This window comes from Miniopterus schreibersii (assembly GCF_964146895.1).
Source record: "Miniopterus schreibersii genome assembly, chromosome: 3".
Lineage (NCBI taxonomy): Eukaryota > Metazoa > Chordata > Mammalia > Chiroptera > Miniopteridae > Miniopterus > Miniopterus schreibersii.
This window is the reverse complement of record NC_138103.1, coordinates 11,369,362-11,386,924: the sequence shown is the minus strand read 5'-3', so window position 1 is coordinate 11,386,924 and position 17,563 is coordinate 11,369,362. Positions and strand designations below refer to the sequence as shown.

The following is a 17,563-nucleotide window of genomic DNA, read 5'->3' as shown; positions in this document are numbered from 1 at the left end:
AGATGCACTATAGAGAGAGTACAGCCAATGGTACCCAGACCCCCAATCTCCCATCCGAATCTTAGCTACTTTTACTCTTCCCTTACCAGGCCTAATGTGTCCTCAAGTCTCCTCTCTACACCTGATCCCACCATCTCCATGCCTCCCACTGCACCTCAGGACTTCAATCCCCACCACCTCCCGGATGGTCTTCCCCTGTAGCTCCTGGTCCTTCCAGTTCTCCCCATGCAGCGCAGCGCAGTGCTGACGGGTTAATCGTCCTAAAGTTCAACTTTAATCATTTCTCTCTCCAATAAAAATCGTCTCCGTCTCTGTTACAAAAGCTCCACAATCTAGCCCTAACCTCACACACTATCTCTTCCCCCAGTCTCACTAGGGGCCTTTGGAAGAGGGACACGAGAAACCTGATTGAATCAAACCAGAAAATGCAAATCAAGCCCTGGAAATGGTTTTGGCCCCCAAACAAAGAAATGCCAAAATAACAAAAATATACCCCTTTGGAAGGTTACACGCGATTCTCTGATTATTGGAGTTCCGAATCCTCCAAGGGCAAAGAGTAAAGAAAGTGAAAGGCTGATGGTAAAGGCAAGCATTTCGAACTGTGGTCACACCGACTGGGTCCCGAAATCAGTTTCAGGGGTTAGCAATAGCTTTTTGGAATGGAAAGAAAAGACTAGGACAGGACAGAAGGGCAGGGAACCGAATGTGAAGTTAGGGTAGCATCTCCCTTTGCAGTTATCTTTCATTAATCTACTTCTACAGGCACAGGGTTTGCATGTAAAATATATTTCTCAGTGTTAAGTTGAAACAAAAGTTTGAAAGCCACAGCGGACAACCTCCGCAGTCAGAAGTGGAAGGAGGGATGCACCAGCGCAAAAGTGCAAGGTCACTCCTGGTACCTCCAGAGGCGCAAAGATGGGTGCGGGGGGGGGGGGGGCGTATGCAGGGGGGTGGGAACCGCAGGGGGAGACCCGCGAATGTGGGGCTCCCTGATTTGGGGTGTCAGGGCTCAGCCCCAGGGTGGGGTGGGTCGGGGGAAGGAGGGGCGAGCACAAAGGAGGCGAATCCCGGATGAAGGACAAGGAGGCGGCCTAAGCTCCGGTACCCAGAGCCTGGGGACCCCCCCTCCTCCCGGCAGCAGCCGCCCTTTGGACCAGCGGGAGACCCGCGTCCACGCCACGGGACCGTGGACCCTCCCCGACCCGCTGGGACCCGTCCTCACCGGGCACCGGCCGGGCGGCGGCGGCGGGACCCTCTTTCTCCGGCGACCGAGCCGCGGCAGGTCCCTTGGCCTCGGCCGCTGCCTCCACGGCGTCAGCCCCGCGGCGCAGGCCCCTCAGGCCCCCGCGCCCCGAGCTCCGGCTCCCCGCCCCGCGGGCCCCGGCCGAGGGAGCCCCGAGCCCGCGCGCGCCGTCCCACTGGCCCGGGGCGCGCGTCACCCCGTCCGGGAGCCGGCCCGGGGAGCGCGGGGCGAGCTCGGGTGAGCATGTGCGGCAGAGCCGATCCGGGGGGAGGGTCCGCTTCTCCGGGTCTTCCCGGCGCGGCGCGGAGCCGGCAGCGCAGCCAATCGGCGCGGGGGGTGGGGCCAGGGCCCGCAGGAGAGGCGGGGGAGGCCCGGGACTGGGGGCGGTGTTCCGGGCGGAGCCTCCGTGGGTCGCGAGGCTCAGACCCGGGGTCCTGCACCCGTATTTAGCTCTTAGACTAATGTTGGGGCGCAGGGGGGGTGTGATTGGGAACCACGGACCTCCCTCAGGATTTGACTCCGCGCTTACAAAGGGGGCGCAGAGGAAATCTCTTATGCGCCTCATTGAAACCTTCAATGACTCCACCCCAAGCGGGGCCAATTTGAGATTCAAAATAAATAATGATAATGGATTGTAGCCTTGAATAAAATAAGAATCTATGAGTCAATACAGATGTAAATAAGTAAGTGGAGGAGAAGGGAAAGCTCTTTCTTATAGGGAGAAAGTATATTTTACTTAATGTATATTTTAGTAGGAAGCCAACTAAATTACACATTATAAGCTTATTTTGCATGTGATTGCTTACATAATTTATTTTCCTATTGGACACTTCGTTTCTAAATCTAACGATTATAAATATTGTGGCCGGCATCATTCCTAACATTTGGGGAATCTGGGTGAAGAATACATGGGAACCCTTTGTACACTTCTTGCAACTTTTCTGTAGGTGTGAAATTATGTCGAAATAAAACGGCAAAAAAAAAATACCCGCCCCTGTGGCATTCCGGGGAGGAAAGCATCCTTCGCGTTGGCCCCTCCCTCGCCCGTCAGCCCAGCCTCGGCCCACCGGCCCCGACCTTGCCCAGCCGTCCAGCGGTCGCCCTTTGCACAGCCGCTGGACACGTCATTCTCCGGCCACCTGTGCTGTGGGGACCGGGACTGACCCGGCGCGGGGAGCTGCGGGCCTCGACCACCGCTTTCCTGGACGCTTGGCGAGCGGCAGCGGGAGAGGCCCCAGACACGAAGCTCCTGCTCGCAGCCCCGAGACCTCGCCTCCCCTCGGTCCCGGCGGCCCGGGGCCTGGCTCGCCGCAGCCCCCCCCCCCCAGCCGCGGGACCCCTCCCTCGGCCCTTCCCCTTCGCCCCCCTTCGCCCCTGGCGTTCTGGCTGCGAGTCCTCGGCCTCGGAGTTTGCGGAGCAGAGACGCTGCCTCTCCCTAGGAAACTCCACGCTGCTCAGACACCGTCCAGTCGCCTCCTCCAGTCGCCCTACAGCAGCTGCTGGAAGCGCCCCAGGGCTCCAGGCGGGTGGAGGTCCAGGTCCCTTGGGGCCCTCCTGTCCTGGGCCTCCTGCCGGCTCCTCGTTTCCAAATTCTCCGCCTCCTCCGCCTGCCCTATGGAGTCCTTTTCTTCCCGGCGGACACCCTCGCCGACCCTCCCTGTTCTCCGCACCTGGCACCTCGGAGACCAATATCGACAGAGCCCCCGGCCTTGGTGATGCTGAGCTTCTGGTATGGGAGCCGGGGCAGGAGGCAATAGATGCAAACCCTGAGCTAACGATCTGTTAGAAGGAGCATGTGCGTATTGAATGTAAACTCTGGTTGAAAGAGATAATCTAGCACGGCCGGGCGTGGCTCAGCGGTTGAGCATCAACCTAGGATCCAGGGGATCCCGGTTGGACTCCCGGTCAGGGCACGTGCCCGGGTTGCGGGCTCGATCCCCAGCGCGGGGCGTGCAGGAGGCAGCCGATCAATGACTCTCATCATTGATATTTCTCTCTCCCTCTCCCTTCCTCTTTCTGAAGTCAATAAAATATATATTTTTAAAAAGAAAGATAAAATTGAAATTAAAAAAAAAAAGTACGTGCTATGGGGAAATAAAACTGGGAGGAGCTGTGGCTGCAACTTGGGGCTAGACTTTAGGTTGAAAGATGACAAGGAGTTAGGGTCTTGCTCGCATTCTCCCGGTGTTGGGCCATCTGACGGTCAATCGCCCACCTCCTGCCCGTGCAGAAGGCACCACAGCACCGGTGTCCGATCCTTCAGGTGCGGGTGGGCGTCTTGGGTCCGTAGCGTAGGATAGACTGAGATGACGGCAGAAGAACCGCACTCCGGCGGGCGCCCACGGCCCAGGTCCAGCGGAGGGTCCCGCGGAGGCGCCTGGATCTCCGCGCAGTCCGCCAGCGCCCCCTCCCGGCTGCCAGGAGCATCAGCCGCAAGGTCGCCCGGGGCGGGGAGCTTGGGATCCCATGAGGACCTCTCGAAAGCAATCAAGGGAAATGCAACCCCAAGTAGAAAACATCCGTAAGTTGTGCGCACAAGAGGGAACTAAAGGGTGCTATTATTTTCTTTTTTCTAATTCTCATCCTAGGGTATATATACAGGGTGTCCCCCCAAAATGTATACACGCTGAATAATTATTAATTCCAATGGGTTAAATCTGAAAAGAAAGAAACATCAATTGGGCTATCAGCTGTTAAAGTGTGTATACATTTTTTTAAAGGACACCCTGTACATGTTTTTAAATGCATTTTAGAGAGAGAGGAAGGGAGAAACACCCACGTGAGAGAAACATCCATCGGTTGCCTCCCATATGCACACCTACCAGGGGTTGAACTGCAACCTAGGTTTGTGCCCTGAGCAGGAACTGAACCCAAAACCTTTTGGTGTACTGGATGGCGCCCCAACCAACTGAGCTACCCAGCCAGGCATTATTTTATTTTAAGTGATAGTACTGGGTGTTGTCAAGGATGTCTGAGAGTCCAGTATTCTCATGCAATCTCACTTGTAGAGCTCTGTCCTAGGAAAGCCCAAGGCTGTTTTGTGTGTGTGTTTTTTTTTAAGTATATCTCTATTGATTTCAAAGAGAGGAGAGAGAGAGAGAGAGAGAGAGAGAGAGAGAGAGAGAGAGAGAGAGAGAGAGAGAGGGAAACATCAATGATGAAAGAGTCATCATTGATCAGCTGCCTCCTGCAAACCCTGCCCCCCCCCCCCCCACACACACACACTGGGGATGGAGCCGGCAATCCAGGCATGTGCCCTGACCAGGAATCGAACCAAGATCTTCTGGATCCTAGGTCGATGGTCAACCTCTGAGCCATGCCCGGCTGGGCCCCAAGGCTGTGTTAAAGAATGCTTTTCAGCAGGTGTGCTGCAAGGATTTTTAAAACATGCAATACCTGACTATTGAATCAGGGGCACTGACTTATTTTTCCTTAGATTGTCAAATAAAAAAAATGATGACAGTCAACACAATAGGCATCCAATGTGAACAAATCAAAATTATACCTATTTTTTTGTCAGATTGGCAAAAGATTTTTTTTTAGTGTGCCACAGAATTTTAGTAATTAGTTTATGTGTGCCATGAGATGAAAAAGGTAGAAAATTGCTGGTTTAAATGATTAAAACCTGCCCTACTGGCGTGGCTCAGCAGTTGAGTATCAGCCTATGAACCAGGAGATCGCGGTTTGATTCCCCATCGGGGCACATGCCGGGGGTTGTAGGCTTGATCCCCAGTAGGGGGCGTGCAGGAGGCAGCTGATCAATGACTCTCATCATTGATGTTTCTCTCTCTCTCTCCCTCTCACTTCCTTTCTCTGGAATCAGTAAAAACATATTTTAAAAATAAACAAAAGATTAAAAACCTAGAAACAACTGGAGTACTCGAGCAATCAGAATTGGTTGGATAAGCTATCACCCATCCCTGTAGTGTTATGCTGCGCAGTAAAAAGGACGTCAGAAAGACACTTGCAATCTATGAAGAAAATATATGAGCTGTATCATCCCAATTTTCTGAATATGAAAAATATGGATCATAAATGGCAGATTACTGGAGATATTTGTAATATTTCTTTCATAATCTATTTTTTTCAATGACCATGAATTACCTTTTCTTTTAGCTTGAAGACCAATAAAAGCCCTTCTTAGAAAGCACATAGTCATCCTATTTACTGTTTATCCCCATCATAATTAATGCCCCAGCCACCCACTCAGAGTGCAGAGCTGTCACCCATCTTCGATCTCTGAGGATTTTCTGCTCTGTTGAATACTTGTGGGAACCACTTTCTTCACAGGAACACAACCATCCAGTAGAATGCCAACTGTGTGGAACCAGAATGGGTCATTTACCCTGCCCCTTCTCCTGGATTCTCCTCCTGGTGGGTGGCACTGTCACCCCTCAGCTGGGAAGGCCAGTTCTCTCTCCGTCATGCCCTGTCCCCCAAGCAAGACAACGTATCACCGAGTCCAGCCCAGCCCCCTTTCAGCTTCTCCTATCTCCCTTCCTCTCCTCTCACCCAGGCTGTGGGGGCCTCCTCAATGGCTTTCCAGCTCCCACTTTGGATCCCACCAGTCCACCCTAATGGCGCTGGGAGGAGTTTTGTGTAATGATGTGGACCATGTCCCTCCTCTGTATGAATCCTTCCCCCACCTCCCAATACCTGTGATGAAATTGAAACCCTCGCTGTGGCCTCCAGGCCCTGAGCCACTGGCATCTGCTCACCACTCCTGCCTACTGGTGTTCCTGCCCTGCTCCCTCAGGGCCTAGGCTCAGTGCTCCCAGGCCCACTCTCCTTGCCCTTCAACTCCCTCTAGGGGCTTCCTCAGGCTGTCCTCCATGAGCCTGAGGTCAGGACCCTGTTGGACACTGTGGGGCACCTTTCCTCCTGGGCAGCCCTTGACCCCAGTTTTCATGGACTTAGCAGTCAGAAGTCCCGAGTTTCCTGTCTAGCCCTGGGAGGCAGAGCTGTGACCTGGTTACCACTAGATCCCAGGCACCCTGCTCTGGGCAGACTTCAAGGTCTTCAAGAAGTAAAGGGGCAAGAAAGTGGCAGGAGGGAGCGGGAAAGGGGGAAAGATGAGGGTGAACCTAGGCGAGGGCTACATCATGTCCCGTGCACTGTTCCTTCAACTTTTATGCGAGTTTGAAATGTTTCAAAATAAAGAAAATCTTGACACTGCTGGCTCCAGTGTATGGGCTCTGGGCTTGGCTCAGCAGTGGCTTCCTGATCCGTGGTACTGAACACCTTCCAGGCAGATGACTAGCACTGCCTGCCACTCAGGAGGGAGATGGACCCTTGCTGTGCCCTCAAGCGGCCACCAGGGGCCACCAAATCAGCCAGGTCCCTCACTGGGGACATGAGGGCCCGCCCAGCCTGCAACTTTCCTGGCAGCAGCAGGAGGGGTCAATAATGCCTCAGGAAAGTTCTGGGAGTGGGCAGGCCTGGGACTGCCTGAGCACCAGGCTGAGTGGGATGAGGAAGAGTCTTGCCTGCCCCCTCTCCTCACCTTCTTGTCACTCCCACTTCCCTGGTGGCACTCCGTCTTTACACGTTAGATCCCCAGCAACTCCTCCTGCATTCTTACCACCAGAAAAACCCCCGCCCACCAAGAGGATGACTCAGAACTAAGGAAAGGAGAAATTGGTAGGTAAGGGGAATGTATTTAAATATAGAATTAAGACAAAAGAACACCTCAAATTATGGTTACAGAATATAAATGTTACAAACATGCTATAAAAATAAAATAGCAAAATGGACAGCTGGCAGGAAAGAGTGCTGGGTAACTCGCTCTGCTAGGAGGGAGTCAATAGATACTGATTACATTTGGAAAATGTTTTAAAACATAAGGTCTCTAAACTCTTTATTTTAAAAATAAGCCATTTCCTTGTGCCCAGTGGCAGTTTTCAAAGAATGAGGGCCACGAGAGGTGAAGCAACTGAGGCTGAAACCTTTCCAGTGGGGGTCTCTGGGGGCCCCTGACTACTGGCTGAAGACCTGTGGAGTTTCTTCACCTCCTCCAGCAGGGGCAGCACCCAGGGGCTAGGGAGGGGCTCACGTTCCTGGTCATCTCCCTCAGCTCCCCAAACACCTAGAAGGAATATGATGGGAGCACCACACACTTCTGTCAGGGTCCTCACCCCCAGGCTGAAGGCCCACCCCCTCCTCAAGCAGAACCCTGGGCCACCATGATGGCAGAGGCCCTGTGTAGGGGGCTGTTAGTCCCAGGTGACTGCCTGAAGGAGGTGAGCCTCCTGAAGATCCAGCGGGAGCAGGCTGAGAATCCTGAAATTTTTACAACCTGTTCATGATGGGATCTAGCATATAGGTTATTTTATTTTGTTTTGATTTTTCTTTTCTTTTTCTGCTTACAAAAGTAACTTGCAATAGAGCTGAAAAACATTACACAATGTTGAGAGTGAAAATCAGTCAGGAACTGGGCTCCAGGCAGAAGTCACAGCCAAGTTCACTGACCCATCAAGGACGCTGCGCCTGCAGTTGTCAGGGTTACGGAGCCTTGCTGGGCCCCACAGAGGACTCCTCCCTGCCCACTGTGGGACTGGGGGCAGGCCCCCCTGCCAACCTTCCTTCTTCTTTTCCTTCTGGAAGAGAAAGGGGTGGGGCAGGCTGGTGTTAGAGGAAAAGGGAAGGGGCAGGGGTATGGCATAGACCCAAAGCCCAGAGCTCTCAGTCCACCAGAGGATGTTCTGGGGCACCACTGACACGACTTAGAGAATTGCCAACTCCAGATATGCTCCCAAAGGCCACAAAGGCTGCTAAAGTCATTTCCAGGAAACTTTGGGCCAAATCTGGGCTGAGCATTGGGAAGCTGCTGCTATCCCCACTGTCTGGCCTGGGATGAAGCAAGATGGGGGTGGGGACCAGGTACAGTGGTAAAGATGGGATGGCAGGTTGAGGGAGTTGACGGCTGGAATACCTGCCCAAGGGAGCCTGTGGGGCTGAGAGGAAGTTCTTGCTCTGCTCTCTATCTCTCCATCGGATTCTCATAACAGCATGTGTGGGGTGGGGCCTATCTGGCCCCAGGGCCTGGGCAGATGCCTAAGCAGAGGTCTTACAAAGGGTGGAAAACACCCTGGAGATGACCCAGTCCACTGAGTTGAGAACAGGCTCTAAGCCAAATGTCCCCCCTTCACACTCTGCAGGGATCAGCTGATGGCCTCAGGGTAGTAACTTGGCCTCTCTGAGCCTTGCTTCTCAAGAGGTTATGGGACAGCACCCTCCACCCCCTGGGCTGGCAGGAGGAAGCAGGTAGACACATGGAGGCACCTGAACCAGAACTGGCTGGTAGAAGTGCTCACAGGGTGCACCGGGCATGCTGCAGAGGGGCCTCCAGGTTCTGGGGAGATGGTGTCCCCAACTTCCTGATTACAGCTCCTGTCCAATAGGGGATGGAAAGTGAAGGGCTCTTCAGGTCCCCTGTGAGCTCCAGGCCTGTAGCTGAGGTACCCTAATTTCAGGAGCCCTGAAGTCTCAACCTTGGGGAAGCAGTAGGGCTCCCCCCGACCCATGACTTCAGAGCACTCACTACTAAATTTCCATCAGTGAGGAGTCCCTTGCACTGCCCAGCTATCCGATGGAAACCAAGAAGCTTTGGTTTCCCCTTCCCAAGACTGGCTGCCAGGCCCAGAGCCCTGACTCCAAGGAGGCCTACTGTTTATAGGCAGCAAACAGGGCCAACTGCTGTGGCTTTTATGTTCTCTATCTTCTTAGGGCACAGCAGACCCCATTTTCAGTTGGCAAGAAACCTCAGCTCCTCTCCTTCCCAGTCACTAGGCATCCCCTCCCCAGGCATCCCTCAGGATTCCCTGTTCCACTGTCACCTGCACCAAGTCTGGTGGAGGTGGGGGTGTCTACTTGGGGCCTCAAATAGATTCTGGCACAGAAACATGCACACACAGACCTCCCAGACACATAAATACACAAACACATAAGAGCAGATATGGACAGAAATAGGCCCAGGGACATGGACACACAAGGACACACACACAGACACACCTTCCCAGGCAAATACATGTGTAGACACAGAACCCTAGACACACATGCATGGAGATTACAAATACTCAGAGACTTAGACTGAGATGTAACGTGTAGAGAGAGAATACATGTTCACAGCACAGGCACACTCTTTCCAGACCAGCCTAGCCTGTCTGTCCCCTTGGCTGCCCAGGTGTCAGGAAACTTCCAGCCCTATGGAGTTCCTGCTGTTTTGCTCCCTGGGATCAGGGCCTCACCTGTGTCCAACTTCCTGCGTTTCTGTTCAGGCTCCTGGGGGGCTGCCTCAATGGCACGCTGGGCCTCAGGATGGATCGTGAGGAGGGCCTTGGCGAGGGTGTTAGGGCCCGGCACCCCCAGAGACATGATGCAGTGCACTCCTTTGCGCTTGGCTGCAGCCACTTTGTCACTGTCTTTGGAGGCTGTCAGCAGGACCAGTTTGGAGAACTTCCTGGGCTTCCTGGGAGCTGTGGGGACGACATCTGTGCCCGGCTCAGGGGACTCAGGGGACGGCTCCTGGCCGGCCTTCACACTCGCGCCCTCCTGCTCACTAGGCTCAGGCAGGGGCATTTTGGGACTGATGGCCTGTCCCGCAGAGCACACTTGGGCCCCAGTAGATGGATTTATCCCCCTTCTCCCTGGCAGTCCAGGGGCTCTGCCCTAAGGGAGGAGACAAACCCCCATCAGTGAAGCCTAGGCTCAAGGAGAATGAATCTGGGGTGCAGGTTGGGAGGATGGGACACCAGATTAGCAATGACCTGAACTGAGCTAGAGAAACCTGGGATGGTGCTTCTGCTTGGCCAGTTCCTCTCCTGGCAGCATGTCACCTCCCCCATCCAAACCTCACTTTCTCCATGTATAAAATGTGCCAAATACAAGGCTCTTGGTTAGGGGTGGGATGGGTGGGGTACTAAGATACTGGTAACTGTGGGTTACTATAAATCAAGGCCCACAGAGTGAAGTGTTTCCATTTAAACTTCCAGCCACGTTATGAAAGTCCACCATTCTTACTGACCCAGTTTACAGAGGAGGACACTGAGGCATGCCAGGGTGACCAACACAGCCATGAAGAGGCAGAGCTGGGAGACTAGCTGAGGAAGATCAGGAGCCCACCCCACACGGCACCTGGTGTACCTTGTCCAGAATAACAGTCACTGGTGTTCCTGAGCACCAAGCATCTGAGACAAGCACGGAGAACATGAGCTCAGGCCATTGACTCTCCCAGAATTCCCAGGGCCCTTTCCCCCTCACACTCTGCAGACCACAGAGTTCCCGGCCCTGGGAGGCTTGACTCTCTGGACTCACAACTAGATACCAGATCCTGCCCCCATCCCAGGCAGGAGGCCTGGGGCCACCCAGAGCTCAGGAGGTGCCAGGGCCCCACAAAGACAGCAACCTTGTGCTTGAGCTGGTGCTGGTGCTGCCTCGGCTGAGCAGGGACAGGGCTGTGGAGTTGTCCAGAGAATCCGTGGTCACTGAGGGCTCCCTGGCTTCTGGACTGGAGAAGCAGAAAGGACAAATTACCGGGGTCAGGCTGGTCTGGGGCATCAGTGTGGGGTGGTCTTCTTTGTTTTGGGGTCGACTAGGTGGTGGGTGGATGGCACATCTTCCCAGTTTACAGTGTTAGCCCAGAAACGGTGCTGTAGCCTGGGGAGACATCTTGCCCGCCCTGTCCAAGACTATGCCTTGGCAAGGCCCACAGATGCCTACTTGCACCCTTGGACCTGTTTCTTCAACCGGCTTGTGGTTCTCACTGTTTCCTTCTTCCTGTGTCCTCACAGGGTCTTCCTTGTGTGCATCTATATCCCACTATCTTCTTATAAGGACTCTGCTCATACTGGATCAAGGCCAACTCAATATGACACGATTTAACCTTAATGACCTCTTTGAAGGCCCTATCTCCATTACAGTCACATTCTGAGATTCTGAGAGTTAGAACTTCAACCTATGGATTTGGGGGTGGGCACAATTCAGCCCACAACAGCACAGAACATGGTAAGTGCCCAATAAATCATAGCTTGTGGTATCTCTAGATCTTTTTTGTTTTAGATATACTTTTATTGATTTCAGAGAGAGAGGAAGGGAGAGGGAGAGAGAGAGAAACATCAATGATGAGAGTTATTGATTGGCTGCCTCCTGCATGTCCCCTGCTGGGGATGGAGCCCCCAACCCGGGCATGTGCCCTCACCGGGAATCCAACGGCAATCTCCTGGATCATAGGTAGCTGCTCAACTGCTGAGCCGTGTGGCCTGGGCCTCTACATCTTGATGCCAAACTTCCATGCCCATCCAAACCGAGAGCATGCCCCTGGAGGGCAGGAGCACGCAAGGCCTGCATGTGAAACTAAGGGCTGTTGACTCAGAAAGGAGCCCTCATTCCAGCTGGATCTCAGCACAAATGCCACCCCCGTCCCAAAAGCTCTGCTTGTCATCCAGGGGAACCCGAATAGGCTTATATGGATTTTTTTCTTTAGATCATCATCCAAATTTTAAAAATATGAAAATGCTTGTAAAATACACCTTCATCCAAGAGCTACCAGTTGGAAAACATACACCTGCACAATGAACTGCTCCTCTACATTGCCGAAACACCATTAATTTATCCCAATTTAGTTTTCTAACCAAAGGAAGGCAATGAGATAGATTATATTGAGGTTATATAAAAATGTTGAAATATTTAATTGATAAAGTGATAGTAAATCTGCATAATCCCACCTCCTATCACAAACTGCTTTCATTTCTGCATTGTTTTCTACATACATTCTTTTTCACAGCTACAAGCAGAACTTTCAAATAATTTTATTTCCTGTTTTCTTTTCATTTATTAGGGTAGAAACCACCAGCCTAGAGACCAGATGGAAGGACCCTTATAAAGTGGCAGAGCACAATTCAATTTACTCCTGCAATTGCATAAACTTCAATTTAAACCTTAAGCAACAGTATTCTAGAAGGCCACAAGATAGAGATGCTGCTTCTTAAAATGAGCTATTTTTCGGATAAAAAAAGAGGACACAAGGGGCGAAAAAGGCTATAACAAGGTTTTAAAGTGTTTATATTTGGTCTACAAAAAAGCATTGTTAGAAAGTCCAATGAACACATTTAGCAAAGATGATGTTTTCTAGGCCAAACAACTGTGCATTTTCCCAAAAAAGAACCAAGAATTTTGGTCCCTGCCCTGTGTCTTTCTCTCTCAACCCACTTGTCTTTCCTTTTATTTATTCTCCATTCTAGTCATATTTGTCACGTACTTACTAATTTTATTTGACCCCTTCTCAACTTAAAAAGCAGGTGCTTTCTAGTCTGTTTTTAAAGAATTATATAAAAACACACTAAAGCTAACTAAGAAGTAATTCATCACAATGTTAGCAGTGGTAGGAATGAGGGATTTCATTTTTTTGCTAATTTTCTATTATTTTTATAATAATTTTCTATTATTTTCCCCAAATTGTAATGTGCATGAACTATTTTACAATGGGAGAATATTTAACATTTTTACTGATGGTAATTTTCTTTTTAGTCTACTTAGAAAAAAAGGTCCCCATTCCTATGCAAAATAATATCATATAAGAAAATAAAGATTAATATAAACTAGAATTTAAAATGAATAAAATTAATGAGAGAGAACACACACCCTGCCCCTCCAGCACTCCTGTCCATGTTCAACATTAAAGAGACCTGTCCAGAGCCATGTTGTTGGTTCTCAAGCTGGGAACTGAGCCAGGAACAAAAATCCTATGAAATCGGCCCATTTCTCCAGAGCAATCTTCCTTCCATCATCCCCACTTTGCTCATGGGAGGACTGAGGCTCCAGGACTTAAGAAAGTGGCCCAGGACAGCAGAACTATAGGAAGCCAAAACTTGAACCCAGGCCTGGCTGGTCCAGAGCCAACATTCCTTCCTCTGCCTTAAGCAGTTGAGGCTTAAAGTGAGAAATGCCAGTTACAGAGGAAACTGCATCCGGGATGTCAGAGTAAGTCCTCAGGCTATAACTCAAAGAATAAAATACATATCCATAAGCCCACACTGAAATAAATAATTTAATGTATAAATAAATGGGGAGAAAGGACAAGTCCTCCTTATGAAGAATTCCAAAAAGTAAATCTTCCCTTTTCAGGAGGTGAAGATTAAGTCCGACCCTTGATGTGGGGGAAAGAATAGACTTTGCAACAAATGTTGACGTTGGGACAACTACATATCCAATACAAAAGAGTGAAGAGGGACTCCCTCCTCACACCATTTACAAAAATTAACCCTAAATAGATCGTAGACTTAATTGGAAGAGCTAGTTATAAAACTCTTTTTAAAAAGGATAGGAGTAAGTCTTCATGAACTTGGATCAGGCAAAGCTTTCCTCAATATGACACTAAAAGTACAGGCAACCAAAGAAGAAGCAGATAAACTGAAGAAAATGTAAAACTTTTGAGTCAAAGGATACCATCAAGAAAGGTAAAAGAGCCCTGGCCAGTGTGGCTCAGTTGGTTGGGTATTGTCCTGGGCAACAGGAGGTTGCTGGCCCAATTCGGTCGAGGGCACATGCTGGGGTTTCAGGCTCAGAAACTGGTAGGGGGTGTGCAAGAGGCAGCCGATCAATGTTTTGCTCTCACATTGATGTTTCTCTCTCTCTCCCTCTCCCTTTCCCTTCCTCTCTCTCTAAAAATCAATAAACTATTAAAAAAAAAAAAGGAAAGTTAAAAGGTAACCCATAGAATGGGAGAAAACTTTTTTTTAGGAAAATGTTTTTTTCCTTTCTTTTTAAAAATGTTTTTATTGATTTTTAGAGAGAGAGAGAGGGAGTGGGAGAGAGAGAAGGTCACTGAGAGAGAAACATCAACATCAATCTGCCACCTCTTGCACACCCCTTACTGGGGATAGAGCCTGAAACCCAGGCATGTGCCCTGACCAGGAATCAATCCAGTGACCTCTTTGTGCATGGGCTGACGCTCAACCACTGAGCCACATCAGCCGGGTGGGAGAAGAATTTTGCAAACTATATATTTGATAAGGAGCTTGTAGCTGAAATTTATAAAGAACTCTAACTCTGTAATAAAAAGACAAATAACCCAATTTAATAATGGGCAAAGGCTCTGAATCGGCCTTTTGGCAAAGAAGATATACAAATGGCTAATAAGCACATGAAATGTTCCACATCATTAGTCATGAGGGAAATGCAGAACAAAACCACAATGAGATACTACTTCACATGGCTAGGATGAACATCAGTTCCTTTTCTGGATTCATCCCTAGCCTTCTAGAAATGTATTTCCTAGGTGTAAGGGAAGGGTTGAGAGGCAGCTACTTTAAGCCAAATATGTGTATTTTGAAAATTAAGTTTTTACTCAGTAAGAGTTCAATAAATAAATAGAATTTTAAAAAGTGAAGCAGAAACGAATTAAAAAGATCAAAAGGCTTAACAGTTACCTTACTATGCTCGGTGTACACCCTACCCCTGTGTAATCTGGTGGTTTTATATTGCTGTGGCCTCCAGTCACCCACTTATCCCAACCAGCTGTCATGACATTGGTCTGCACAAAGGAGCCCCAGAAGTGTAAAGATGGCTCAGTGTAAGCCCCAAATCACACAATGTTAAAAACTGGCAGGAGCCTCTGAGACATCATCAGGTCTTTGGGAGGCAGAATAATTGTCCCCCGAAAACGTCCAGGTCCCAACCCTGGAATCTGTGAATGTGTTACCTTACATTGCAATAAGGGATTAAGTTTTCAGATGGAATTAATATTACTAAACAATTGCTTGGATTATCCAGGTGGGTCCAATTGCAAGGATCCTAAAAAGCAAAAGAGGGAGGCGGAAGAAAAGTCAGAGAAAGACATGCTGATGGAAGCAGGGTCAGAGAAATGCGGTGGTTGCTGGCTGTAAAAATGGACGGCGGGGACCATGAGCCAAGGAATGCTGGAGGTCTCGAGAGGATGGAAAAGACAAAGAAACAGATGGTCTCTTCCAGAGTCCCCAGAAAAGAATACAGCCCTGCCCACACTTTGGTTTTAACCCAGTGAGACCTGTATCAGACTTCTCAACTCCAGAACTGTAAGATTATTACAAAGCTGTGTTGTTTTTAGCCACTAAATTTGTGGTAATTTGTTACTGAAGCAATAAGAAACTAATGGGAGGTCCAATCCGGTATTGGTGAGATTCTGAAAGATTCAGCCACCCTGAGTGGTGGCTGATGATGGATCTATAGAATTTTCCATACCCTCATAGGTATGGGAGAGACATACCATCAAAGTCCATCAACACCTGTGCCCTGAGCCATGCGAGCAAACCCCTTTTCCCCTTCCCCTCCCCCTCCCTTGCCCTCTCTGGGCTGGGAATAGTGGTGAATTTAGCTGGGGTTCTTAAAAACACGTAGGGGGAGGGGGAAGTGGTTGTTTTATTATTATTTTTATTTAATCTTCACCTGAGAACATTTTTTCCATTGCCTTTCAGAGAGAGTGGAAGGAAGAGTTGCCTCCTGCACGCACAGGGACGGCGCTGGAGCCTGGAACCGAGGGACATGCCCTTGGCGGGAATCGAACCCCGGACCCTGGGACCCTTCAGTCCGCAGGCGGACGCTCTAACCACGCAGCCAAACCGGCTAGGGCGGAAGCGGCCGTTTTAAAAAGTTCCCGGTGATGCTGAGAGCTGCCCGCTCGCTGCCCGGCAAAATCCCTGCTCTATGCGCTTGGCCGAGGGCTGTGGCTGGGTCGCTGGTGGGGTGATGGGCCAATGTAGCTGTGCAGGTACATATCCTTTCGGGGAGACTTTCAAAGCAGCAGTGGCCCCCAAAAAGGTCAAGAACTGCTGCTCTATAGTGTGCAGGGAAGGGCTTCCCCAAAGTGGGGATTTCATGTCATGGCACCTCCTGTCCCCGAATCGCCATGGCTGGGAATGTTAGTTACTTCTACTCCTCCTTGCCCGCTGTCGTGTGTCATCAGACCTGTCCGCGGGCGCCCAGGTGGCCCCGCTCCTACCCTCCTCGGTCACCTCCACCGCCTCTCACCGAGCCTCCGAGCGCTCCCCGCCCCAGGTCGCCCCCTCCCACCTGACATCCCTGCGGGGACCTGTAGAGCCACACGGGTGGGGCGGCGCTGAGTAAGGACGAAGAGGGGGGAGCAGTACTGGGTGGGGTCAAGGAAAGGAGGACCAATGTGGGGCTCCCTGATTTGGGGTGTCTGTCAGGGCTCAGTCTCGGGGTCGGCTGGGTTGGGGTAAAGAGCGAGGAGAAATGAGGCGAATTGCGGATGAAGGACAAGGAGGTGGCCCGGGAGCCGGGACGCAGAGCCGGCGGGGGAGGGGGGTGGGACCCCCAGGATCAGCAGCCCTTAGGAAGCCCGAAAGACCCCGGCCGGGGGGCGCGTCCACGCCACGGGACCCGGGACCCTCCCGGGACCGACCCGCTGGGGCCCGTCCTTACCAGGCACCGGCCGGGGGCCGAGTGCAGCGGGACCCTGCCTCTCCGACGACCGAGCCGCAGCAAGTCCCTCAGCTCCGGTGCCTGGGGCCCCCGCCTCCTTCGCAGCCGTCACCTCAAGCTAGGGTCACGGCTCAAGCATGCGCAGTAGCGCCGTGGGGGCCCCGTTCCTCAGCGAAACTCCGCTTTCCCGGGTCTTCCCAGAGCGGCGCCGAACTAACGACCTGGCCAATGGGCGCGCGGGGGCGGGGCGTCGGCGACTCCCGAGCCGGGATTTGGGTCCGTTTCTGGACTCTCCCAGCACTGGGCAAGTGGGTTTAACTGAGACCCCCCAGTCCTCCCGCAGGGTGTGACCCCGGATCCCTGCGGAGAGAGCCGGGACATTTTTTTAAAGCCCTCGTTCACGCCAGTCTCTCTCCTGAGCGAGCGGAGGGAAGGTCTCCTTTTCAGTTCGTTGGCGCCACTGGCTCCGCTCAGCGCAGCATCCTTGACTGCGCAGCATCCTCGACATTGGTCCCTCCCTCGCCCGTCGGTCCCGCTCTCGCCCTTAGTCCAGCCTCCGCCCATAGGCGAGTCAAGCCCTCGCCCATTGGGCCGGCCCTCGCCAGTCCAGCCCCGCACGTTGGTCCCTCCCACACCACTGGTCCCTGCCCCGCCCATCTGTCCAGCCGTAACCCGTAGGTCCATCCGCAGCCCATCGGTTCAGCCTTCGCCACCCGTCCAGCCCTCGTCCATAGGTCCAGCGGCTGCCCTTGGCACAGCCGCTCAGCACTTGTCATTCTCCGACCACCCTGTGCGGTTGGGACCGGAATTGCGCCGGTGCAGTAAGCTGCGGGGCCTCAGCGCTGCTTTCGGGGACACTCGGCAGGTGGCGAGCGGAACGACCCCAGCACCGTCTGAGCTAACGCT

General features: G+C 51.8%; 2 protein-coding genes across 7 annotated transcripts in view; both read right to left on the bottom strand.

The window, feature by feature from the left end:
- The window catches only part of FLYWCH1 (FLYWCH-type zinc finger 1), a 36,096-nt gene extending 25,393 nt beyond the window's left edge, over nt 1-10,703 (bottom strand). For 4 of the 5 annotated variants that reach the window (XM_081131626.1, XM_081131627.1, XM_081131625.1 and 1 more), the window contains exon 1: nt 1,223-1,465. The gene's annotated coding sequence lies outside the window, so the exon portion shown is untranslated. Of the gene's footprint in view, nt 1-1,222; nt 1,466-10,646 lie in introns of those variants that run through there. The other variant, XM_081131628.1, reaches the window with a different exon arrangement.
- Nucleotides 6,883-17,203, bottom strand: FLYWCH2 (FLYWCH family member 2). 2 transcript variants are annotated; one of them, XM_081131634.1, is made up of 5 exons: nt 16,658-16,749; nt 10,647-10,748; nt 9,490-9,910; nt 8,525-8,632; nt 6,883-7,839 (listed from the first exon to the last, which is right to left on the bottom strand). In XM_081131634.1, the coding sequence occupies exons 3-4, from the start codon at nt 9,818-9,820 to the stop codon at nt 8,553-8,555; spliced, it is 411 nt and encodes a 136-aa protein (XP_080987760.1). In that variant the 5' UTR covers nt 9,821-9,910; nt 10,647-10,748; nt 16,658-16,749; the 3' UTR covers nt 6,883-7,839; nt 8,525-8,552. The 2 variants fall into 2 exon arrangements, with proteins under 2 accessions (XP_080987760.1, XP_080987759.1); XM_081131633.1 differs by lacking the exon at nt 8,525-8,632 and having other exon boundaries at nt 16,658-17,203.
- Nucleotides 17,204-17,563: the final 360 nt, after the last annotated feature.